Source organism: Acipenser ruthenus, chromosome 18 (genome assembly GCF_902713425.1).
Source record: "Acipenser ruthenus chromosome 18, fAciRut3.2 maternal haplotype, whole genome shotgun sequence".
Taxonomy (NCBI): Eukaryota; Metazoa; Chordata; class Actinopteri; order Acipenseriformes; family Acipenseridae; genus Acipenser; species Acipenser ruthenus.
Genome location: NC_081206.1, coordinates 21991503 through 22017885, shown reverse-complemented (window position 1 = coordinate 22017885; position 26383 = coordinate 21991503). Strand labels below are relative to the sequence as shown.

Sequence of the window (26383 nt, the reverse complement as noted above, 5' to 3'; positions counted from 1 at the left end):
TACCATTACACTATTAGGAGATCAAATTAACTTGTTTTACTTTGATTAAACACAGCTTTGAAGAAACGTCCCTAAATGCTCCCAAAGATGTAAACACTGGGTTCTCGAGTAGAGTGAGCTTCCTGCTCAAACCCCAACAAGTTTGCCTCAGATAATGCTTTCTTTCACCGTGTTATTCACATAGGAATCACAAAACTATGAATTTTGCACTATCCAATACAGAGGTAGAATTCCTGCTTACAGGACACTTATGTGCAGAGAATTCTCCTAATGCGAGAAATATATGCCAAGTGAAAATGACAAGCACCCATCATTATAAGCAAGCAGATCTGGATGAATGGCTGACTATTAAAACGGCTTGGATTTCCACCAGCTATCTACCATGGTTTAAAGCTATACATTCTATTTTTTTAATTTTTTTTTTTTAATTCTTGGTAGTTATTTTTCTGTATGCTTTGACATTTGGGATTTCTGTTTGCAATTCATTTGGTTTAAACTGTGCATCAATTCCATTAAAGTTAAGTAGGCTGGCCCCTTTTCCCCTCCTATCCCCCTCCCCCTCTCCTATCCCCCTCCTCCCACATCCTTAATGTTTAAATATTCTTATTTTCCTGCTGCATGACTCATCTGGACCTTGGAACCTAAATCAAATCTCCATGCATCAGCCATTTTCTCCCAAAATATTTGTTGAATTTAAAATGATAAAACCGTTTCTGTGAACTCTATGGGGTATGAGAAGTTGCCTTGTCAAGAAAAATTATGTATTATGAAGTATAGCCTAGATAAGATTCTTAACATGGTAACATTATACTTACAATTACACCGGGGAAATAAGACAGTGGCATATACAAATATCAACTGATTGCTGTCTTACACAAGTGAATACATTAGGGTGGAAAGGAGCGGGGTAGGGATGAAAGGGCTTTACTGTACCTATAAATGTCTGCTGTGTCTGTGAGTTTCCCCCAATCCGAGGGGAGCACGAGTGAGGGTAGTTAGATGCATTAACACCCATTTTCTTCACATCAGCTGCTGGGTCCACTCCTTCATTCTGCCCAGTGTTGTTTTTGACTTGCTACTGTATCCATGTCATCCATTTCTGAAAGAGTTGGAATAAACATTTAATTATTTAAGACAACATGATGGGTGTTTTTTACACAATAGGCCATGTGAATGCTCCATTGAATTAAACAAGAAAAACACACAACACTTATCCAATTAAGTGTTCAAAAGAATAAAGTGCAATAAAATGACATTTACAATTTCAAACTTCCTTCAAAAAGATGCTGCTAGTTCCTTGTACCTAATCACTGCATGTGGACAGGAATCAGGATGCAGCAGTTTATCTACAGGGTTGTATTTGAAATGTTTGCATATACTGGTTAAAAAAAGGGAAAACATTTAAAGAATCAAAAATATCCTCGGCACAATAAAATAGGGAACTGAAATACTGTTAACACTGTCAACATAAGAGGTATTGGTTTAAAAGCATTAGCTAGCTATTAACTTTTAATAATTATTTTCTGTTTCCCATTCTATTGACGTTTTCAAAGGATTTCTATTTTTAAAAAGCTGCTGTTTTATTGAGGCCAATTGTGATGGTTGTTTTAGGAACAGTATTTTCACTGGATTTGGTGTAACTAGCTGTAAATATTGAAGGATACATCTTAAAAAAAAAAAAAAAAAAAAAACACTTTATGGAGGTTCAGCACATTGTAGAACTGGGCATCCATTATTGACTGCCCACAAACTACAACACAGTTTGTTATATATTGCCATGAAGTTGTTACAAGCAAAACTAAGCATGCTCATGTACTGCACTTAACTCATAAATCCTTTATTTTAGGGCCACAGAGAACAGTTAGTTCATCATGGTACAGTATAAAGTTTAAGCTGGCAGGAATGACAAATTTATGCAGATTCAACTTCTGAATTATGTGTTTGTTTTTCCTATGATAAGCTCACAAACGCATACTACTCTTGAGAGGGACAGTGAGCTTTACTACTGTGTCTGCAGACAAGGCTTGAATTAAAACGCACATCAAGGGCAGCGGTTTAGTCAAAACTGACAGGGTTTACTAATTTTACTACTAGATTTGAGGACTGTCAGTCAAAATGAGTGACAACTCGACTCTCTGCCAGTAAAAGGGCAGTGCACACTAACTGAGGAGGAATGAGAGGTTCTGTTAAAGATGCTGTAGCCTGTGGGAAGCTTTTAACTCCCACTGTTCATGGCAAAGAAAAGTGCTGTTGAATTGTCCCTTAACATGTAAACCGAGATTAACATGGGAAAGCCTTCCTCAAAACCCCACGGCACTTAAAGATCACAAGCCATTAGGAGGTTTGCATAGACTACTTCAAATATCGTACACAAACCCACATCTGAATTAGGTGAAATGCCATTTTTAAAAAACTCCAAAAAAGGTATAAATAAGTACATTTTATGTTAAAACTGATTTTTCAACATTTCAGGGTGGCACTTATCCACTGAATTTGTAGTTGTAACACAGCACAGACACTCAGGACTTATTCACAACGAGCAAGAAATATCACCCGATTACCAGCAATGGTATATCATGGGTGATCAAACAAGTGTGCAAGATGGAAAAAAAAACAAGGCAAAAAAAAACCCCACTGAAAACAAAAGGCTGCCGTGAAGACGATTTTTTCACAAACGTCGTGTTTGTTGTCTGGTAGCGTGGGTGGCCCTGCTCCTTGGCTCATAGCTGGGGTGTCAGATGCTCCGCCAGGACACGCCCACCTGCTGGTTAGGGAGCCACAGCTGACCAATGCCCAGCTGCTTATCCCTGCAAACCAAAACACAGTAGGTATCATGTCCCAGATGGAGCATCTACCTAAATTTACAAAACAATAACACAAAACAAGAAAGGAGAAATAAAACTACACTACACATTAAACTTAGCCCTGCCACACGTCCCACCTCTACTTTAGCAGAACTGATCCCATAGGTTGTGGTACCTATACCAGGAGGAGATCATAGAGATACAAAATTCCAGCTCAAATTAACCATATTCTGGGGAAGGGTTTCCTCCAGTATATATAAAACTACATGTGATGGAGAAAACAGTTCCAGAGAAGAGGCTGTGTGCAGTCTCTATTCCATTTCATTTTTCAGAATATTTTAAGTACTGATTAACATGGCTTACTCGATCTCCAGCTGCAGTAACACTTGAAATTTGAAAGTGATGCCGCATAATGAAGAAAATTGTTTACAAGTCTAGTTTAGACATGCTGTGCACAGCTTTCTTTGTTGGTCTAAGACTGTGTAAAACATCATTTGTGCTAGGATATTGACTGAATACGGTACAACGAAAAATGCTTTTACTGGTATCTAGTGCTGGTACGAACACAGGATTTTCATGTTCGGATATTCGCTCATAGTTTAAATATTTGTTAATTATTTTTTTATTTATTTATTTAATAAAAGCCATTATATTATTCTGAATGCAGGCAGAGACGGCATAGCAGCAAGAGCAGAGGGCATGGCCGTGGACCCTGTGTGTGTGTCTATTGTACAATACGTAACACGTTAAAATAGAAAACTATCCCAGAAGAAGTAAAGAATAAGTTGTGTAGGACTTATTTACCCCAGTGAATTACGTACAAAACAAAGGATGCCAACAGCAGTTCAAGTTAAACATTGTTTTGTTTATTCCTGAAATAAATCTAGTGCTCCCTCGCTATAACGCGGGTCTCGGGGGACACACAATATGAGCGTTATAACCAAACAGCATTATAAAAACGGGGGATGGGGATTTTGTTATGGCAAGTTATGCAAGGTGCTATTCCAGCTCGGAGAATGTATTCTCATCTATTTAGACACAGATCAGGTAAGTGAAGGAAACCACAGCACTAAGCTTCCCTGCACAATGCCTGCACCAATAAGCATCAACCTTGCCCTGGGCGAACCCCTCAAGGGAGGAAATTGAAAAGCTTGGCTTTCAAGTGAATTTAATCTTTGGCTTTACCTCTTTGGTGTCTGATGGTCTCTCAATATTAGTGCCAAATAAAATAGTGGATTTGGAACATTGACTGAAAGCACACACAGTACAGTCGGCGCCACTTTATCGGGACACATCGGGAGAAGCAAAAATATCCTGAAGAATGAAATAACGTCACATTATGAGTAAATGTTAAATACATCATTTAAAATACTAGTCAATTGTTTTTTTTTTCTATTCCTAAACAAAACAAAAGTTTTTCTACATTAAATAAAGAATCCTATCTGATCACAAGGCGAGGCACTGCGATGTCGACACGCCAACTTTCTTTGCAACAGCAGCTTGAGAAATCAGAGGACTCGGCTCCCTCCAGAGTTCAGCGTGGTTTACACAATTTACGTAAGTCACAGAGTAATCACGTACTCACTGCACTGTGCTACGCAAACCTGTCTTCCTATGAAAAGCGATCTTCGTTTATCAATTGTCCAATAAGCTTCAATTTCTCTTTGACTTGGTTGTCAAAAAAAAAAACAACACCACCATCACAAATTGGAGCTGACAAAGTTAAAATCCTTTGTTTAAAGGATATTTTATCTTTAACTGTGTATTTCTAAGCTCAACACAAAACCACTGACTTGTATGGATGGTTGGAGGCAATGCTATTTGAAGAGATTTCTCAGTTAACAGGCCTTTACACAAATCACACCAAGAGCTAGTCTAATGTTGCAGCGGCTTGGACGAGGGAAAGTCCAGCAAAACTGCTTACTCTGTAGCATTAAACTGAAGAAACCACATGGGGGGAGGGGGAGAAACCATGGGGATTTCTGTATTTTTCAATGTACACTAGAGGGCAAGCATGTCCTTACTTTAGTACTGTATTTCAATCTTGTCTAGTTTGTAAATGTAATCTTCGTTTTGGGTGTTCCCATTTATTGAATCTATATTAAAAGTGTTAATTATATAAAAACATGGGAATATAGTACATGCAATCTGGTCAGCAAAGCACGTAACACACCTTTTTACGTTATTTGGTTGCACCAGATCAGACTTGTTAGCCTTTGGTACCTTTGTTGGCACAATCAAAACTGGATGGGAATGAACACTTGCCTAGAGACTTCATGGATTCTCTGAAGTTCAGTTGGAGGCTTTTTATGAATATTTAGTGGGGTTTGAGCACAGCAGCTGCTTAACAAGTGTGGTTCCTAACAGAGACACTCTACAAGGCATACTTTATAATCACAAACGTCCCTGCCCTCAAATGGTATACATGTATTGATCCTTTTTGCAACAACAACTTCCCAGGCCTGTAAACAAACACAGTTGCTACTTAATAATCCCTCCATAAAGGCCCTACTGTTAAATTGTTTGTTTCTCCATGTTCTCTTTGCACTGATCTGATGGCCTGTGCTCTGTGACAGATTCTCAACCGCAGAGACAGCCTGGATTACGTGACGCTAATGAGAAGTGACAGCTCACTGCACCACTGAGGCAGCTGTGCGCTGACTAATACCCTAAACACAGCTCTACGACATTCCTGCAACAAGACCCTCCCCGCACATAAAAATAAAAGCAGTTCACATGGCCCTGCCCATGGATTCTGTGATGGCAACATGGAAAAATGGGGCGTGTGCACAGAATGAGCGGTCTTCCATTCATGTTTACGCAGTTTTGATTTCAACACCTATACACAGAGCTCCTTCTGTAGCATGCAATGTTTAAGTGCTACCTGATCAGCAATGGGTTTCCTACTAATCATGCAATTTTTAATTTATGTACGGAACAAGCACAATAAAGCGTAAAATTAAAAGCCATGCAAGTTCTTCCTCTCGCAGAAAGAAAAAAAAAAGAAAAGAGGAAAACATAAAAATACTTAAAGAACATAAGAAAGTTTACAAACGAGAGGAGGCCAGTCGGCCCATCGTGCTCGTTTGGTTGTTAGTAGCTTATTTCAACATTACTGGGGAGTTGGTTCCAGACCCTCACAATTATCTGTGTAAAAAAGTGCCTCCAATTTTCTGTTCTGAATGCCCCTTTATCTAATCTCTATTTGTGACCCCTTGTGAGTCCTTGTTTCTTTTTTCAGGTTGAAAAAGTCCCTTGGGGCAACATTGTCAATACCTTTTAGAATTTTGAATGCTTGAATCAGATTGCTGCGTAGCCTTCTTTGTTCAAGACTGAATAGACTCAATTCTTTAAGCCTATCTGCATATGACACGCCTTTTAAACCTGGAATAATTGTGATCGCTCTTCTTTGCACTCTTTCTAGAGCAGCAATATCCTTTTTGTAGCGAGGTGACCAGAACTGAACACATTATTCTAGATGAGGTCTTACTAATGCATTGTAAAGTTTTAACATTACTTCCCTTGATTTAAATTCAACACTTTTCACTATATATCCAAGCATCTTGTTTGCCTTTTTTATAGCTTCCCCACATTGTCTAGATGAAGACATTTCTGAGTCAACATACACTTCAATTTCAGTATCTCCCATATGATATTTATAATGCATATTTTTATTGCCTGCGTGCATTACCTTACAATTTTCTCTATTAAATGTATTGCCGGATGGCTTGTATAAGTATTCATTCAGGCCCCAGAACTGCAAGTCAAACTCTGGGAACAGTTTATGCAGGAGACTTATTTATTCTATTTTTTTTTCTACTCCACCATAAATAAATGTACTATTTTCGAATACTAAAAATGCTTTGGCAAATAAATGCTTTGTTTGAAATCACTCACAAAAAGCTATTTAGCGTACATGATGATGAGATTTTAAACTTACGATTACCATTTTTCTTTTGATATTAGTTTTTATTTCTATCCTACAAGTAATAATCTTTCTTCATAATCTTGTTTTAGTTTAGACTGGCACTGCATATTTCAGGGTACGACTGCAGTACATTGGTATTCAATCTTCCCTATACAAAAGTATTTGATTTGAGTTACCTAATATTGTATAGAATAATTAAAATATGTACTAGTTTAAGGATAATGCAGAAGGACATCTAATAAAATACTGTAGTAGTCCAGACCCAGGCTGTTTATCAAATTTCACAATATGGAGTTAAACCCAAGCCCTTGATATAATCATCCATACAACTGATTTCCATTCCATTTCAGGAAATCATTAAGACTGGATGTCGTTGTTAAATCTGGTTTGTATGGTATTGAAATGCTATGAAATACTTCAGTAACATAATACACAATATTGCAATATTTCCAGCTTGTTGATGTGTTGTAGTGTTGAAACCTTTATACAAATAAAAAATGACTTTTAAGCATAGCAAATGAAACACTGAAATTCTTATTTTGCTGTGGTATTTCTGAGCTACTGGAGCCTATTCTATTTTTATTCTCTGTTTCAGCTCAGTCCTCTTAAAGCAATAGAGTTTGTCTGCACCAGTAATTCAATTGAACTTTCAGAGCCCACTACCATAACTGTGTACATAGGCTTACTGAATGGGGTTATTCAGGATATAGTGAAGACCATATCTTAAAAGCGGATTGTCCTGGCTGGGTCCATAGCAGTTTCCTGGAACACTTCCTTAGAACTTCAGACGGCTCCGATGGACAGGGAGACTGCTGTCTGGGGGGGGGCGCAACACACTTCCTAGCAGACTGTTAAGTGTCCTGTTGCTTATAGAAAACAGCAAAGGGTGCAGTCTAGTATGCTTCCATTAGTTTAGATCGGAGGCTCTTGGTGTGTCTAGAGGGAGTTCAGGCGAGTCAGGGTATTTTCAATGATTTGCAGAAAAAAAAAACAAGCTAATAAGATTTTAGCTATGATCTAGTTGCAATACATATAAGCAACATTTCTAAATAATAATAATACTCAGTAGAACCACAAACCTTTAATGTTATTGCTTTTATAAATTGACTCATTATTACCAAAACTGTACAGAATCACATCCATGAAAAGTAAGCAGTTTTAATGAAAGTATATGGACCAAAAACATAGGTCTTGTTTATTGAAAAGCAAACAAATGCCATTTCAGAGTGGAGTACACTACAATAGCACTGTGCAGACATGTAGATTACAAGCTTATCAAATTCAGGAACGGCGACTCAGGCTGACAACAGCATCCCAGTAAAGCCTGAAAAATCTGGAATGCTGGGGATCAAAACAAAGAAAAGCCTTTGGAAAAATAAAGCTTTCCTGTAGGCTGTTGTCTGCAACAGAACACCTCTGCTCTCCATTTAACTTTCCAGAGCAGCCATGAATGGTACTCAAAATTCATATTGAGAGGATGGCACTACATGGAAATTCAGGACCACAAACTCTGCACTTGCAACAAAAGTCGCCAATCAGAAAATAAATAAAACTACAACCACACCAGCATTAAAGTGATGGATTACATCTAACAATTGAAAAGGAGACCCCATGACTTAGGTTTGTTTGGATAACATTTTATTTAAACAAGACCTTATTATGCATTAATAATGCAATATATCAATTTAAATTATTCATTGAAATCGGGTAGTTATACAGTAAATATCTGACAGATAACTTTACACAACAAAACATATAATTAAAGCACAGAAATGAAATGAGAATATTTTACAAATGTATTATTAATGAGAATTCGCATCATTTCGTACAAAGTGTATCAATCATTTACTGTCTATGGATCCCTTTATCTTAAAGGCTATTATGAGGAATAAGGTGACAACAATGCTTTATCTATATATCCACACATAGCTTGCTAATATTAGAGTACTGAATTTTGGTACTGGAACACAATGGTTCAAGAAAATTGCCCATAAGGGGAAACTGTTAAAAACCACATATGAATATTACAGTTAACTGCTGTATTAGCATTGCATCACTCAGTGATTTCAACACACCTTAATTAACCGTATGATATTGGTTTCAATAGTGTCCCCTAGTTTATGTACATGTTTCTTCTCATTGTATTCCCAAGGCTTATTCTGTGTCAAAATCTAGCACTCTACGTCAGCTTTATAAGCCACAGCACCCTAAGCGATGGGTCAGAAAATACATTACTGTTCACCAGTGTAAAAGCACAATGAAAGTCACAGGTCAGCTGTGTAGTAGGGGCAAATGGCAGAGAATCTCTCAACAGTGGGGGTCATACTGTAGAGTGAAGAGAGTCCCATGTGTGTCCATTTAAAGGCCGTTGTAATAAAATTAGTTCCATTAATACTTGATAATTAATTTAATTTATCCTGTGATCATTGCAGACATTTTTTTCAGTTACTGGAGCATTCCCTTGAGTTGGTCTCGATTTAAAATTCTGTGGTAAATCAATTCCATGTTAAATTGAACCTTGTTGTGACTTAAAAAAAAAAAACTCTACAACTGCAGGGCTCAAAATCAACGCCGGCAATTGCCACGGATGCCCCTCAAAATGTATGTCTATTCATGGCCATTATGGCCGCAGTGCCCTTTCAGCTACAGCAACTAGAGATGCCTGGATCAGTGTTTGGATCCAAACAAGAACATGATAACGCAATTTACGTGGTTAAATCACATCACCAGGAACAAAAACAAAAATCAAAACAACGAACACGACCCTTTCAAGCACATGGATTTCTACCGTGCATAGTAATAATAATAATAATAATAATAATAATAATAAATAAATAATAATGCCATCTCAGAAAAAAAGACCAGAAAAAACATAGAAAGCCTTGCACAAATCTGCAAAACAAATAGCAAAACTTGGTAATATTTTCAAGTCAGTAGTTATATTTACAATTACTTACATAAATAGAAACACAGGCTACCTGCTGTTGATAGGTCGCAGCAGTGCATTATCCATAGGGCAGCAGTGCGGAGTAGTGGTTAGGGCTCTGGACTCTTGACCGGAGGGTTGTGGGTATAAATGGGTAATTGTATGTAAAAATAATGTGTAAAAAATAATGTAATTGTATGTAAAAATAATGTGATATCTTGCAACAACTGTAAGTCGCCCTGGATAAGGGCGTCTAAGAAATTAATAATAATAATAATAATCCAGGACCTCTTAATCCAGGCATGCAATTTATTTATTTTTTTAATTTAGTAGCCAGCAATTGATTTTACCCCTTTTTTCTCCCAATTTGAAATATCCAATTGTATTTTAGGCTCAGCTCACTGCTACCACCCCTGCGCTGACTCGGGAGCAGTTATTTCAGAGCACACCAATAACAAATAAATCATTTCGCCCCTCTGCCACAGCCTAGGGCTTGTGTTAATTTATGAAAAAACATACGTTACAGCTGTACCTGCATTGGGGCAAAGATAACTTAATAGAAGAATGATGTACTACTTATAAAAATGCAAAGACAATTGGAACAAGAGAAGATTAAGCTGCAATTATACAAAAAGAAAAGCATCTCAGTCTCTCATGCTCAATGAGCGACAGAAAAAAACCTGCTGGTGCAAGCATAAAACCTAGTTAAGTTTTATAATGTAATAAAAAGCACCAGACGCGCTTCTCAGCTTAAGCTACATCCGAGTAATTTATTTATTTATTTTTTTATAACCCTGCACATAGACAATGCATAGTGATTAAATTGCAAAGCGAGATAATAAAACAGGACAAAGCAAAGATTACGCTCCTCTTAGGGGCTTAAAGTCAGCCAGCATGAACTATAACTTCACGTAATTGTGGGTCAAAAATCATTTGCGTGGGTCAGTGGGCATCAAGGAAAAGCGCTCTTACCCACCGATATACTCTTAAGGCTGGTTGTTTTACTGTGGTTCCAAACATGACAGGTCTGAAAACATATTTAAAATGGAGCACTTTTAGAAAGAAATAAAAATAAATAAATAAAACAAACATAATCAGCTCTCCTCATCCATTAAATTCTGAACATCCTGTACTTGACCCCCTTCTCTAATTCAGTCTAATGTTACCATAAGCTGATTGTACTGCTTAAAAAAAGACAAAGACATAAGAATTAGGCTGCCATGATTATGGCTACAAGTCTTTGTCATGCCTTCATATGGAATTCACTTAACATGAAGAATTATTTAAAAGCGAATCACTGTAACTGTTTAGTTTCTAAAGCCAGTAGCTTTGTCAGTGTCTATTACTGTGCATGCTGTACCAACTTCCCCTCTATGAGTGATGAGACCTATTTCTGGACTTGTCAAATACACACGCCCTCTTTTTCACAGTCCTGCTTGCGTGCTGTGTTTACCAAGTCAAGCTGGAAACAAAAACAAAAGAAAGGTTCGTCTGCCACATTTCCTTTACAGAGGACATGCTGTATTAACCCCATACTGCTGACGTCAATGCCATGAAAACATACGGCACGATCTACATACACAGAACATACTACTGAGGTGACTTCTCATCCAAACTGGCCATTTTTTAACCAAGGAAACTCAAATTCAACCATTAAGCTGCAAGACCAACAAACTTAGCATATCTTTCAGGATTTACATAAAAACTGTAGGGGACAGGTCTTTAACACAATATAAAACGGTACACAGAATTGTTCAATTGTTAATCCCCTTCACGTTCATTCTTGTCCGCTGGAATTTCTCGCTGAATGGATTATTTTATAATACATTAAAAGGTCTCTGTTTTGCTGCTGGTTCCTGTACATTCACAAATGCAACAACCCTCATAAAATAATCCAATATGCTAATGTCTGGTCTATCAGGATAAACAGCTGCCCAAGGAATAGCTTTGGAGCTGCCATTGAATTTAAATTAAAAGATGACCTCTGTTTTAACCCGGAATCTCCAAATGCAGCCCATGCAATTACACAAAACATTCTGCAGAGCCACTGTGTCGCTCTAACATTCACAACTTTCTGGTGCTGAATGGATGTGAGCGGTAATCAATAGTCCCAGCTGCCATTAGCTTTGCACCACCCAACCCACAGTCCCAGGGGTTCTGGAAATGAAGAGCCTGTCAACACACGCTATTAAGTTGGTTACAATCAATCAAAATCTTCGCAATATTAAGAACTAGCTTTCAGTCTCTATAGAATTAAACTGAGAAAAATTGCATCTGGATCTCAAAAAAAAAAAAAGGTTTTATTGGCTGCTGTTCAAGAGTTTGAGGCATTTCAGAACAGTAGGAAAGGATTTTTTGTTGCTGAGGAATACAAGTCGACCGTACTAATGTAGCTATTCTCGATCCTCGATTCTGAAGCACTCTCAAAACTCAGCTTTATCAATGGACTTGTCACTGTGATTGGAATGTGTGCTGCTGAATTTCAGAGCGGCACTATTTGTCAGTTCCTGTTCATAGTTCACTGATTTGGTGTCATTCTGTAACCAGCTCAGTTACTTACCTATTTTAGTTTTGATTGCTTCTATTTGTATTGTAAGACTCTCAAATTGTGCTTAAATGTTTGAAGTGAATGATAAATTCACTTTTCACATTGGACAGCACTTCTTAAACTGAAATGCAGTCAAATTAGATTGAGCTCAGAACCAAAACATACCTCTCATGACAAACCTGCCCAATGTTATTTTCTGCTACAACAGATATTATTTTTTGTTATGACATGTCGTGAGCACAAACATGGTCTATCTATGAAAATTAATTTTCACATTCTCTGTAGAAACATATTAATTAAAAGACCAGATGACACAATGGGAATTGAGCCAGTCATTGTTCTGTGCATCATTATCTCAAAGGTTTAAATAATTCAGTAGCATTATTGCCCCTGGTAATCATTGACAACTGTTTGCTGATAGCAACTTCTTCAGACAGCTTACAATATTTTAAGAAAATTGTATTGCAGCTTGCAACCTGGCTGTTACCCTCATCTAAATCATTTATGGACACAAAAAAGCCTATTAACCTCTCGAAGATGAGAAGTGACAATAGTATGACACAGCTGGCGGCAATAGGCAAGAATAAAGAGACAAATAAAATACAGCACTGATTTGAATGTTTTTCTGGTACTGACTATGCTTCGCTTCACACCGTCACAGGAACCGATTGAGATTCCCTTTGGGTTCCAAAGCACTCCACATAAATGTTCTTCTTAATTACAACAAGCAGTTCTGTAATAGAACTTTAGAACAGTGATGAAAGCTGTACAAATGAAGACTGATGGCTGAAACAGAGCAGACACGAGTGTTAGGTTGCAATTCAACTATTTTATAGGCTAGCTTTTCTATTTCACTTCTTCTTGACCAATGTTATAAAACTCACTTGTTCCAAGAATACTGTACACCAGTCCTAATCCCAATACACTACACAGTCTCAAGGAAGAAAATCAGCTGCTGCAACTCCATGAATAAGAGTTACTGTAGCCCCACCCAAACCTTGACAGAAAACTGGAAATGCAACACAATACAAAGACAAAATCAAACCTCTCTCAAAAGATGAAGTCAGGGTTTAAAAAAAAAAAAAAAAAAAACACTCATGGCTGCCTCCTCCCCAAGTATGCCATTACATTCAGCTTTCAGATTCTGGGAAACGTACATTTATTTATTTGTTTTTATAAAAGAAAAATTGGTAGGTAAGCCAACATTTAAGTAATCATTAAACTTAACCGACATTTGAGAGTTAAGACAGCTTTTCATGGAAGTCATTTATACAATTTTAAATGCTCCACAATTGCCAGACATCCAGGTCATTTCTGTAATGAGGTCAAGTGGTCTAGCAGATTTTGGAAAGTGAAATTTATGCATTTTGTGGTGCAATTTTACTCAATTATGAACCTACAATAACAGCATATCTACAGTGATACATATAACTTGCAATAAATGGAAGCAGTGGTCTACGGTACCAAATCCAGAATAATAACAGCAGCCCTTTAAAATGTAGTAAAAAATTGATGCGAGTTTTGGACATTAGCGAGATAGACCCTACATGTCTGAGCATCAAAAGCCTAAGCAGTTCTAAAGCAGAAAAGACGAACCTAGAATTTCACTCTCACCTCCGCCTGCAAGGGCTTCTTTTTTCAGACCAGCCGCCAACAACACACCATTTCACCATCCAGGCTGGTGGGGAAGAAAATAAATCCCGGATTATTCAATGCCTGCAACTGAATCCACCTCTAAAACTTACAAGTGGCAAAACACAGCATACGGTAGAAAATGGAATTGATGTTAAACTTAAGGAAGCACTCCTTTCAAATACCACACAGTACAAACAAGAAAGAGAGAGAATTTGATTTGGATTAGTCTTGTTTGGACATTTACTTGTTACAGTAACCAGAGTCACTTATGAACACATTAACGTGTTAATCCCTCAGGGATCAAAGTGTCTGCCTGCTCAAGTCTGCACTTGTGGACTTGCTATGAAGTTACAGTACCTGTGGCACGCCCAACTAAGTTAGGCACTGTGAGAAGCACAGCATATACTTTGTATTGCGGTATACAACTTTAGAAATGCACTGCTTTTACTGTTTTGCATTTTATTCAAGTGTCCTGGTTTTTACTCTGACTGGTTGGATTGAAACTTATTTTGTTTTTTTTGCTTTGACCCCCAACTGGTACAAATCAACACAAAAAAGGTAAAAACAATAATTTAATATTTAATTACTAAACTGAAGTTTTATAGCGTCACTTGCAATGTTACACAGTAATCCACAGCCCCCATATGTATTACTGCTTTTTTCTTTTTTTTTACCCTTTCATAACGTTGATTAAATCGATGCATCTGCTTTTTTGGAGAATATCTATAGTGAAAAATTAGGCATCGCCCCAGCCTTATTAAAAATAAAGCCAGTTTGAAGAATCGCACAGTAATTACTTTAAAGTGACAAAACTGCATATTGACTGCTTCAATTCAAAATGCGCAACTGACAGACAGTTGTAGTTGCTGCCCCTTCACGTCTTTTGACCTTAAAAGTAAATGGTTAAAAAGGGATCAGTAAGTGTGCACGCATCTGACAACTTGGCTGTGACAATTTCATTGTCCTCCAGTGTAAAATAAAAAATAAAAATAAAAAATACAATGAAGGTCAAAAATCAGCCAGGAAGTTGTACTTTAAGATCACTACATAAATCATGTATCTTGTTCCATGTCATTTTACAAGATGACATTGCAAAAACCTACAGCTCATTTAAAAAAAGACAATTGCTTCCATATACAGGACATTGATAGGGGTTCCATATGGAATTTTACCAGCTCAACAGTCATTGTTCTGCATGTGACACTCTAATGAGAATTGCTGTACAAGGATTTAGCTGTCTGTGTCCGTGCTCCACAGCGTCCCTCTCAATGCCCGCCGACACTCTGCCTTCACAGACCATTCCTGCTATTTCCTCGCAGTGCTCATTCTACATTAACACAGCAATGCTGCACAAATCATGTTACCTTCACACTGCATGTACTGTGAATTAAAAATGGATATATACTGTAACACAAATATGAATCTGCACTACCTATTCACCTCCCTATGAAAGTTCAAACGCTTAATAATCAGGCTGCGTCACGCACAAGATAAGGGTTGACCAAAAAAAAAAAAAAAACACAATGGAATGATAATTTTTAATGTTGATCATCATTAAAAATGTACCAGTAAAATCAACAATACCGACATATCGCCCAACCCTAGTTTAGACCTACCGCACCCTCTCAGACATACAGGATTACAGTACATGGTGCTTATAATGTGATGGTATTATGGGCTGCATGAACAAACTTGGATTGGCGATACACATCCTATGTGGTGGCATCATAAAGTCTGCCATGGGAGGAAGGGCATTTAGATATAAAACGAGGAAAAGAATGGGGTAAATGGCAGCAAGTTTTGTGATCTTACTGATGTCAAGAACGAATGTCACTTTAACAAGGGAATTGCTTATGACCTTGAGAAGAGTTATAAAAACTACTCTTCCGGAATAGCAGAAATATTTTGATTGAATGCAAAGTGACTCAAGATTTTCTTTGACCTGGTAATAGATGGAGTAGGTTGAAAAGCACAAAGTGTGCATGAACCACTGACAGTAAAATACTGCAGTTGGTTTTAATATGCGAGTCTCAAGTACTGAGACCACAGAAATAACTAAAAACATCCAACAGTGCTTGTCCCACGAAGCCTGTACTGTTTAAGGAAGGATTTAAGAAATTGCATGCTGTTTTGGATGTGGTACAAAACTTTCTGGAACAATAAAAACTGTCTTCTTGCATTCTTTTAGTACAAAGGAGAAGCAACTACTACTTCAGCATGCATCCCAAATAGCTGACAGCTGACTTCAGAAAACAAAAAAATATGTTTTTATTATTTACTCTTTTTTTGTTAAATTGTCAGGAGTCTGGTGCTTTTAAAAGATGACAGGCTGTCTGCATTGAGGATTAAAAAGCCCTCTATCTGCACAGCAGGTACACAATCAATCTGCCGTACAAACTGAAGTTGGTTATAGTTAGATTGGAACACAGCAAAAGACCATGTGAACAAAATCAGCACCAACAAATACACAGCTACTGTATTAGACAGATTATACTGCATCTTTTCAGAATAGAGGACAGTTTGGAATCAACCTTGACAAACCGACCTCCCTTATCAAACATGCATTTGTATCCCGGTGGCATACTCTCCAGCAAGGCGAATGACAACTCTGATAATGGTTGAAAACATCCAGTAATATGGGGGGAAAAAGTGTAGTGTTGTCAAGTAGTAGTACAAGAAATCACTACTAAAACCATGCTTGTAGTGGTGTCTTTGATACTCCTGCAATACTTATATTTTGAGAGAGAATATTCTACAACTGGGGAAAAAATAAATATTTGGGCTTAATTCTTCATTGCGAGTATGAAGGTCATTTGTACAATGTTTTGCTATTGAATGATGCATAAGCTCAGTCTGGCTTTGTTTGAAATCTTAATAAAAATTATTCCTTGCATATTTTGACGATATATGGGTTGACAAAAGATGACCCATTCTAATTCCTTATGAGACTAGGTGGTAGTGTGTATTGTCAAACAATAGAACAAAAAAGTATTCTAAATGTTCATGGCTCCCTACATAATTCAGAGGTCATGCTAGCTTTTCTGTTCATGCGTTCCTGAAACACACATGCCCTAAATTTTGCTTCCCATCTATAAAATACTAAACTATTGTTAAAACAAAGGCTAATAAACTCCAGGGATGTGACTGTGGTACATTTTTATGAATGCTTGAACTCTATGCCATATAGTAGTTTAAACAATCTCTTTTTTCTTTGTTATACAATTAGAAAACGATTCAGTACCGTTAGCCAATCAGCTTCCAGCTCTAGCAGGCACTAATAGACAGTAGATGCGCGCTGGAACATCTCAGCACCAACTCTGAATCAAATTTAAAATCAATCCACGCAAGCGCTGGCTTTCTTTTTGATTTTTTGCATCTTTTAAGGGTAGTTCACGTCTATCGGACAGTAAACACTAAACAAAGGCACAATTGGTCCAAATTAATTTATTATTCACCAAAACCATTTATACGTATGCCATCCTTGTTTTTTTTTTTATTTTAAAATATGTTCAGGACTATTTTCTTAGAAAGTCTTTACTCAGTGGAAAGGTACCCGACAAATCAATACAAGTTCAAGGTAAACCTAAGTTTTATTTTTCAAAGAAAACAACGGTAAAAATAGTTTTCTAATAGCGATAGTGCCCTCTCGAAGAGGGCTCTACCGTCTGATAATTGACCTTGACTTTTGTTAGCGCCCTCGCCTTCGGCTCGGGACACAACTCCTGTTGCGGTCAATTATCTCACGGTAGAGCCCTCATCGGCAGGCACTATCACTTAAATAGTAGACCTTTCGCATGACAATGAGACAGGATTTTAAGCACTGCTTGTTGTCTTCATCTATGTGTGCTTTCATATTTTTTCTGCATTTCAACAGTATCGCCGTGTCTGTGTCTTTTAAGCGAAGATTCCTGAAAATCTGTACATCCGCGTGTATGTGTTCGTTATTTATTTTTTTGCCCAGCAGCTCTTTCACACATACAGTACATCTTGTCGCCTTGATAAACAAGCCACGGATACTTCATCTCCCATTCAAAATTATAAGAATTTAAATTTGAGTTTTTCTGCATCACTACTGTCACTGTAGCACACGTACAGTCAGAAGTAGATGGCTGAAATGTGTGATCTTCATGAGAATCCCCTGAAGATGCTAACTGCTTAGCAAAATGACTTCAGATTGACAAGTGACTTGCTATCGTGTACACTCGAACCAAGTATTCATTTTTATGCTTAAAAAAGAACATGTCAGGACATCCCTGTTAAACTAGTGAGGAAAATAACAAAAGCACAACGTTAAATTAGGCAAAAATGAAATGCGAGTTAAAAGTAGGATCTGGGATGAACAGTTCACGTAATTTGTCAGCTCCGTTTGAAATAAAATTAAAAGGGACCAGAATTAGGCTCAGGCAAGATATGACAGTAAATACTGGTACTGGAGTGCTGCAATCCTGCAGGTTTTGTAGGTACCTCTTAATTATCAATTGCTAAATACCTGGAAAACATGGTAATTCTGACCAATTAAGCCAATCATTGAATCAATTAGGGCTTGGGTAAAACAAAAACCAGAAGTGTCTGCAGCACTCCAGGACCACGGATGCCTGGTTGCCATTGTTTACTTCTGCAAACATAGCTGGACACCAGCTGCATGTGTTGTGGCAGTCAACCACATATTATTTTTATGTTACTTTTGGAGCTCAGCATTGTCCACAGGTAATCTGAACCCGAGCAATCCAGAAAGTAGCAGATCCTGCAAGCAAGCACTCACTGGCTGACTGACTGACTGACACACAAATGTAATTCGTACTTGTTTTTCATGAAAGCTTGCCATTGTTGACAATGAGCCACTCAATTCCTGCTACTATGGATAACTAAATAAAAGTATGACTACAACAGTGCTTAATCTACAAACGGTTTGGTTCTTTCATTATTTCATGTTAAACAAAATACCAATTGAAAGCAGATATAGGGGGGACAGCTGTTTTGAGCTCAGTCATGTAACAACTATTCTGAAAGGCAACTCTTGTTTAGTGTTTTACATATTACAGTCTTTCAGTACTCCTAAACTGGGCTCGCCACTGTCTTAACAGAATTATAGGCAGAAATGAAGCCCACCCAGGCAGCAACAAAATCAAATTATTTGGCTACCATCTGGAAAATAATCCAGACAGTCTTCCAAAGCACACTGCTGAAGCACTCCCTCCACTATTTGCTCAAGTTAATAGTGAAATTGGATTTTGCATCCCTGTTTAAATACTGCATGCAAAGCTGCACACAGCCAATCGCATGCAAACTGTCCAAGGCGAAATAATTTTGAGAGGGCACAAGGCGTTTTCTGAATGACTGCGGCAGGGCTCAAATGTAAAAATAGTAAAAAAAAAAATAAATATCAAGTATGAATCAATGTATTTATTAAATCATGCGTCTTTCTTCCCATTCTGTGATTCGGGGCTGATTCCTATTACCGATATTTCATATCAATAATTGGAAGATACCAATTCAGATACACTTTTTTCATTATTAGTAATACAATTGTAAACCATCACAAAATTGTAATGTGACACTTGTACTTGTACAAATGTACTTAAGATTTAAACTGAACACATCACAGATTGGACTAATTGTATGCATCTGCCATAAGTGAATTTTGCAAAACACTGGAAAATCAACAGCATGAGATGTTTACTGCACTTAAAAACATCTATACATTCGCTGAAGGGTGGATTTACAAAATTGTGGTGTATATATATTAGTACAGAGAATTCAAAAACAGCTTTATATCCAAGGAGAATCAGGATCCAACAGTATACTCAATCACTAGAAATACTTAAGGAAGAAGAAAAGTAATTGATTAACTGAAATTGATTGATTAACTGAAAACTTGCTATTTTAAATGATTAGCTACAATGTTTCAGCTTCTGCCTTATTTCTACCAAGGCGGAAGCTAGTTATTAAAATAGTGACTTTATCAATTACACACACACACACACACCCACCCATGTAACAATTGCACAACAAATTAATTAGGCACATGTTGGACAGCCCATTTAGTCAAAATGTTTTGCAAATGTTTGAGCAACCCCTGTAGGCAAAGCAAACTCAAACAGTAGGTTGTAATAAAGACATGGACCATATTTCAAATCCCTGTAGGGTGGGTCTTTGCACATTGCATAAGGAACAATGTAATACAGCGCTACGTCAGGCTTTTAATGTTAAGAATTGGTGCAACTACAGTAAAACCATGGAGGTGTGCTCATACATGGGGCAAATGAAACAAACCCTGTGATTAAAACAAATGACTCACAGTTCAGTCCAGCACATCAGCTACTGACATTCCAACAGGCAACAAAAATGCGATGAAATGACACCAGTGGTTTTACTTTACTGCAAGCAACTGTACTGTTAATCCGATAGTATGCAACGGGTACTACTGTGCGATGCATCTTTTATTTATGAAGAGACGACAGAAACCTTGTCCTTGTGAGACTATGCTACTCTGTATTTGCTCAAGACAAACAAGTATTGACAGGGGCTAGGAAAAGCCCATTGTCTTTCAGAATGTCGGAATTTGAGTTAGTTGCGGTTTAGGTGTGTAAAAAAATCATATATTTAAATTGGAATTAGCACTTTTTGATCAACCCGCATACTTATTCATATTTCCCCGAAAGTAAAAAAAAAAAAAAGGACAACAAAAAGGCACACCACCACCCTCCCGTCAAGGGGGGAAATATGTGTCTCACGTTTTGATTGAGGGGGATTTGAGAAGTGATTACATGTCTCCATATACCCTCCAAGTTGCTTGGAATCCGTAATGCTATAGAATGGGTATATTATTAACTGCTGCTTAGTTATTTGCGTTACGGTTCGTACGCCCACCTTATTATGCTATATTCTTGATACAACAATCATTAATAATAACACAAACACAGACAAAATAAGCACAAGTTAGTTTGCGTTTCTGTTAAAAACCTGTCTAGCTTATTTGAAACGAGATATTCGCACATATTCCTACCAGGTTTGAAGTTTGAAGGATCCACGGTCTCCTTTCCAGCCTCCCCCCTCAGACTCTCGTCTGATTCTTCTTACTCACTCACTCGCTAGCTCTCGCTCTCCCTCTCTATCTCTCTCCTTTGCCAGACAAGTTTTTATACCTCCGAAAAAAAACACAAAAATCCAAGCAACGGTCCTCAAATCTCAACACACGTCCTCGGAATCCCACTCCGGGGTTTCCAGATATCTCACAGGTTTGTTTTATTCCACTTTGATTCGACTTTTCACACGATTATCTAACCTTTTGCGTGTAAAAAAAAAAAAAAGAAACTCAAAGCGGAGGGGGGGTAGTGGGGGCTCTTCTCCTCGGCTTTATTTTCTTCAACCCTGAACGAATCGCGGAACCTGGTTGGAGGAATGCGGTGGCCTATCCTCACGCTGCTTGCTGGCTGATTCAGGCCCCTGGCGATGCCACGGATGTGGAGCGAAAGGCTTCAATCCCCGCACTGCCCAAGTCTCGCTGGTGCTGCCATCATCTGGTGTGGAGTGAGATACATTGCATCACCTTTCGCTTCAGACAGTGTAGGTTGTTTTACAAACCCGATTCGTATTAATTTATTACCACATACTGACACATTCATACAAATGGTGCGGTTTGGATTATTATTTTTTTAATAGGAAGAAGAACAATATAGGAAGAACAGACCCATATATAGGGTCATTGATAGGCCTATATTAAATACATTTCCTTTTTGTGATTTGCTAACACAACAATATATTTAAAATCATAACACAGCGAACTATATATATATATATATATATATATATATATATATATATATATATATATGTTTTATTTACCTTGTTCTGTTGATTTGCAACAAACATTAAACAGAACTGGTGTGGTCATACTGATGGTTTTAAACCAGTCATGTTGCTCCAAGATGCTGTCCTGGTTCAAGAAGTAGTAACCAGTAAATATGTGTTCCAATTCCAAACTATGTCATCATTGCAGGAGACCATTCCATTGGTTAATCTGCATAACAAAGCTCAGCAAGTTCCAGCTTCCTTTATCATCTTCCACATGTCGTAAAGCTATAAATGTCCAGTAAGCTAACATTCTTGCAAACAAACATTTGTTACCAAGGCTTGATTACATTAAATAACCTTCAGCCTGGGGAAATTGAAAACATTGGTGTTTAATGCATGATGCTAAGTGAGTGTAATGTAACACTGTATTTGTTTTGGAGTTTCTGTCAGCATTATATTTGTCTCCCAGGACAATTAAAAAAAAAAGACACGGTTTTATTAACAAGGTTCTCCTGTAAAACATATCATCCAGATCTGTGAATCTCCAGTCAACACATAAGAGCTCTACCAGTTGAGCACAAGCAGCGATTCCAGCAGTCAAGCTGTCACACTGTCTGTTATATCAGCTTGTCACCATGTACCAGTGGAATGTCCAAGGTATCCCTTATCAGAAACATTCCATTGTCCCTTTGACCCGCAGCACCTTACCACTTAATTGCTGAGCTTATTTGTACCCTGGTACTATAACATTTGTTGCTGTAAATGGATATTTTTAGTTGATCTGGAAAACCATATGTACAGGTATGGGAAGTTATGAAAATAGTTGGTTGTATACTTATCTAACAATGTAAAATGAACACATCAAGACTGACCGATGTTGTCAAATTATCCAGAAACATTATATATCATATGTAAATGCTGTCTATAGGGGGTGTCAGCATTACTGTAATTTCAAAGGTCTGTTGAAGAAACAAGAATTTTTTTTTTTTTTGGTTGTTTTTTTTTCAACTGCACGATTCATCATGAGGGACAGCATTTATCAATATAGCACCTGGGGAGAGTTTTTCATGACGGATGCTATCTGTCATTATATCAGCATATAGTCAATAATCCAGTGTGTCAAAGGCAGCACAGGCGGTGAATAAAGAGAGGGTGATTCTAACCCATGATCTCATACTCTTCCATTGACCAGTAATTACAGATCACTCATTCTCTTCACCTTGATTCTCACTCTGTTGAACGTCCTTTAATCTATACCCTCAAATGGTATGGTTAGAAATCCAGGGGGCGGGAGGGGTCATTGATATGTAGCAACTAGGGAAGGATCATACATTTGGATCACATACGAATTGAAAGGTTTCCACCTTACACTTTTGAGGTCTTGAAAAATCATCATCATCAACTTTATTATTATTATTATTATTATTATTATTATTATTATTATTATTATTATTATTATTATTATTATTATTGTTGTTGTTATTTATAACATCCTTTATAAATGCACTATTAGTTGTTTATAAATGCATTATTAGTTGTTTATCATGGGATCTTAAACTAAAGTGTTACCCATAAAACTATAGCAAGTGGCAGTAACATACACCTGAGAAACAATACGTCACTGGCTGATCTTTCCAGCTGCATGCTGCTGTTCTAGTATTTGCTGTTTGATACAATCTAGTGATTGGTTTGATGGAAGTATTAGAGCCTGAGTAATTGATGTTAGAACATTGACTGGTAGGCATTCTGTCGGGACACCTCTGTAAACCAGATGTGGCATCTTAACTAGGTCATACTGCACACACCTTTCAATCCATAAATTAAACCCAGGCTTCTTGCAAAGACATCTCCCAGAAGCAGGCTGTTGGCAGAGGCTTAAAAAGGCTTTAGCTTCTTGTCAGGTGTTTTTTTTCTTATGCAGTTCCCTGTATCTCGGTTTTATGAGAAATATGCGGTTTCATGGGATTATAATTTATAGGTATGGCAAAGGGCAGAAAGGGATCAAGGGCACCATCCAGCACCATATTGATTTCTTCTGTCTTTTTTGTATCATTTTTTAAAGGGTGTAGTAGATCTTAAAGTCTAGCCAAGTCCCAATGCAATAATACAATTCCTCCAAGTCCCATGTTGTTTTGCTGTGGATGTTTTTGTTTCCTGGATTGCATATTTCACTTTGAATCACGGTTCCTGTGACAGCTTTATAAATGCCCTTGCTGTGTTAAAGGTAATGCTGTTCTGTTAACTTTGTATAATGTTTGCAATCATTCTGAGGGGTTCTTATTACAATTCCTCAAATACTGTATATATATATATATATATATATATATATATATATATATATATTTTGATCATTCAGAGCTCCGCCTCAGTTCTAGTTCTGCTGTAAATGTATGTAACACAGCCTAGATCAGCCCAAATGATTGCATAAAAGTAAGTGCTAATGCCATCTAGTGATCTCTCACTTTGGGTCATGTTTTCTTTTGTTTTGTTGTCAAAACACTGCTGGGCACTATAGATGGAGCTGCCGCTTATAAAGACACAGCTAGCCTACATTACGTTTGACAGACAGACAGATAACCTGTGCTGAAGAATGTCCTTACCATTGTTCATCAAAATCCTGTATACCTATATACTGTATTTCCATAGCCAGGGATATGCATCCCCAGTGGGAACAATTTTAAAAAGCTTTTAACATGATCCCTGTGGCAGATAGAAACAAGGGTTTACTGGTCAGGTACAATTTTTTTTCTCACTAGGGGGAGACAAATTTTGGTGTGTGTGAATAATATGAAATTGGTAGTTTTCTGCAGCTAGTATTTAATTTAAAAATACTTACTGAGAAAGTAATGAACAAATAGACAAGGAAGATAGTGATCAAAACAATACCACTATGAATCTCACATAAAATACAATAAAAATAAATAAATAAATAAATAAATAAAACTAAAAACCTAACAGAATCAGACAGACATTGCACACAACCAACATAACAAAGGACAATGCTCGGTACTGACAGATTTTGCTTCCTCTTCACATTTGGTTTATTGTAACAAATTCTGGCAGTTTAATTTATTACAAATTTCCCTGATAGATTATGCTTCCACAGTAGATTTCACTCACTTACACAGTAGTACCACATTCTCATAGTCTCATATTCTCATCTTTTCCGATCAAAGGAATTTTGTGAATCATAACAGGGGCAATGTGGACCAGCATGAAACTGTACTAAAATAATCAAATTCAAAGGGAATCAAAATCTGGCAATGGAAGCACATTTTGATACTGCCAGAATGCATTACGCAGTGCACCGCACTTGCTCACACATGCCTAAACAACTTCTAAACCACTTCCGCTTAGAAAGCACAGAAGTGCCCATTCAAATCTGATACGTTATGCTGTTTTTGATCTTTTTATTTTTTTTTTGTTATTGAATTTATCATATTTTTCCAACATTAAGAAAATAGTACGCAAAGATTTATCATATGCAATACATTGGGTATTGTATATTTTTTTTACTTATGCAACTTTGTGGTGAACTTCTCATTTTGTTCATCGTGAATTTTTTTTTTCTTTTTAGAGAAATTGATTGTCTGTTTCCAGTATAAGTTTGCAAAAATAAAGTATAATTAATGTTTTGCAAAAAAATAATGTATAATTAATGGTACGTGTACCTCTGTTTGACAATAGGAAAATAAACCCGTCCTTCAGATGAGACGTAAAGCCGAGGTCCTATTGTAAGTGACTCTGTACGTGACATCAGCAGTTGTGATGCATACTAGTTCACCCCCTAGTCTCTGTAAGTCGCTTTGGATAAAAGCGTCTGCTAAATGACTTAATAATAATAATAATAATAATAATAATAATAATAATAATAATAATAATAATACAAAACTCTTGCCTGGTTGGTTAATAAAGTGTTTTACTGATCTTGCCCAAATTGTTTTTTAAATGTAATTTGGGGGGTGGCATGTCGTTAGTATTGAACTCATTTATCTTCATTAAAAATGAACTGGGAGGTATAAAATGAAACTGACCAACACTGGTTTTGCAGATCACCATGGCTGAAAACCGGCGGGTACGTAGGATTCTAAAGCTCTGTGCTACACATCTAAGTTCCACGTATGCCACCAGGGCAACATTCAGCATTATAGTGGAACTGGTAAAGGAAGATATGAAGCCAAAAAGGAATTATGTACGGCCTCCTGTGCCAGTGGAAAAACAGAGTGGTGATTGCTCTGTATAGGCTGGCATCCTCAGCTGAGTACAGGGTTAGGGTTACTCCGCTGAGTACCAGGTAGTTGGCATGTGTTTGGGGTGCATAAAACCACAGTTCATTTTCACATTGGTCATTTTCTTCTAATTATTCAGTTACCCTTAGTTTAAAACTGCAATGTTTTGTATTATAATTACAGTCATTTTTTTGTTTCCTCAAAGCAGCCTTATATCCATAACTTTTTATTTTTGTTTTATGAACGTTGTTTTAGTTCAACCTTACTTTAATATATGTCTGAATAATTACTGCGGCTGCTGTACGATACAAAATACAAAACTCTTGCCAAGCATTTTGCTCTCCAACTGAAAATAATCACTTTGTTGACCTAAACAGTCACATTTATTTAAAGTAATTATTTCTCAGCATCCTCTTCAGTTATCTCTGTTAGGGTGGGAATCTCAGGATATCTCGGGGCTCCTCCCTTTTCAGAGATGGGTTAAATTGAGGCTGCAACAGGCTGTTCTCAGTACTCTCA

The 26383-nt window shown here is 37.2% G+C and overlaps 1 protein-coding gene across 4 annotated transcripts in view; it reads right to left on the bottom strand.

The window, feature by feature from the left end:
* The window catches only part of LOC117417123 (BTB/POZ domain-containing protein 7-like), a 45787-nt gene extending 24410 nt beyond the window's left edge, over window positions 1-21377 (bottom strand). Inside the window, exons 1-3 of one of the 4 annotated variants that reach the window (XM_058991530.1) lie at window positions 20848-21377; window positions 13803-13884; window positions 934-1099 (exon numbers count right to left, since the gene is read on the bottom strand). In XM_058991530.1, coding sequence (XP_058847513.1) covers window positions 934-1015 — 82 coding nt within the window. In that variant the 5' untranslated portion in view covers window positions 1016-1099; window positions 13803-13884; window positions 20848-21377. The remainder of the gene's footprint in view (window positions 1-933; window positions 1100-13802; window positions 13885-20847) is intronic. The other 3 variants (XM_058991527.1, XM_058991529.1, XM_058991531.1) reach the window with 3 other exon arrangements.
* Window positions 21378-26383: the final 5006 nt, after the last annotated feature.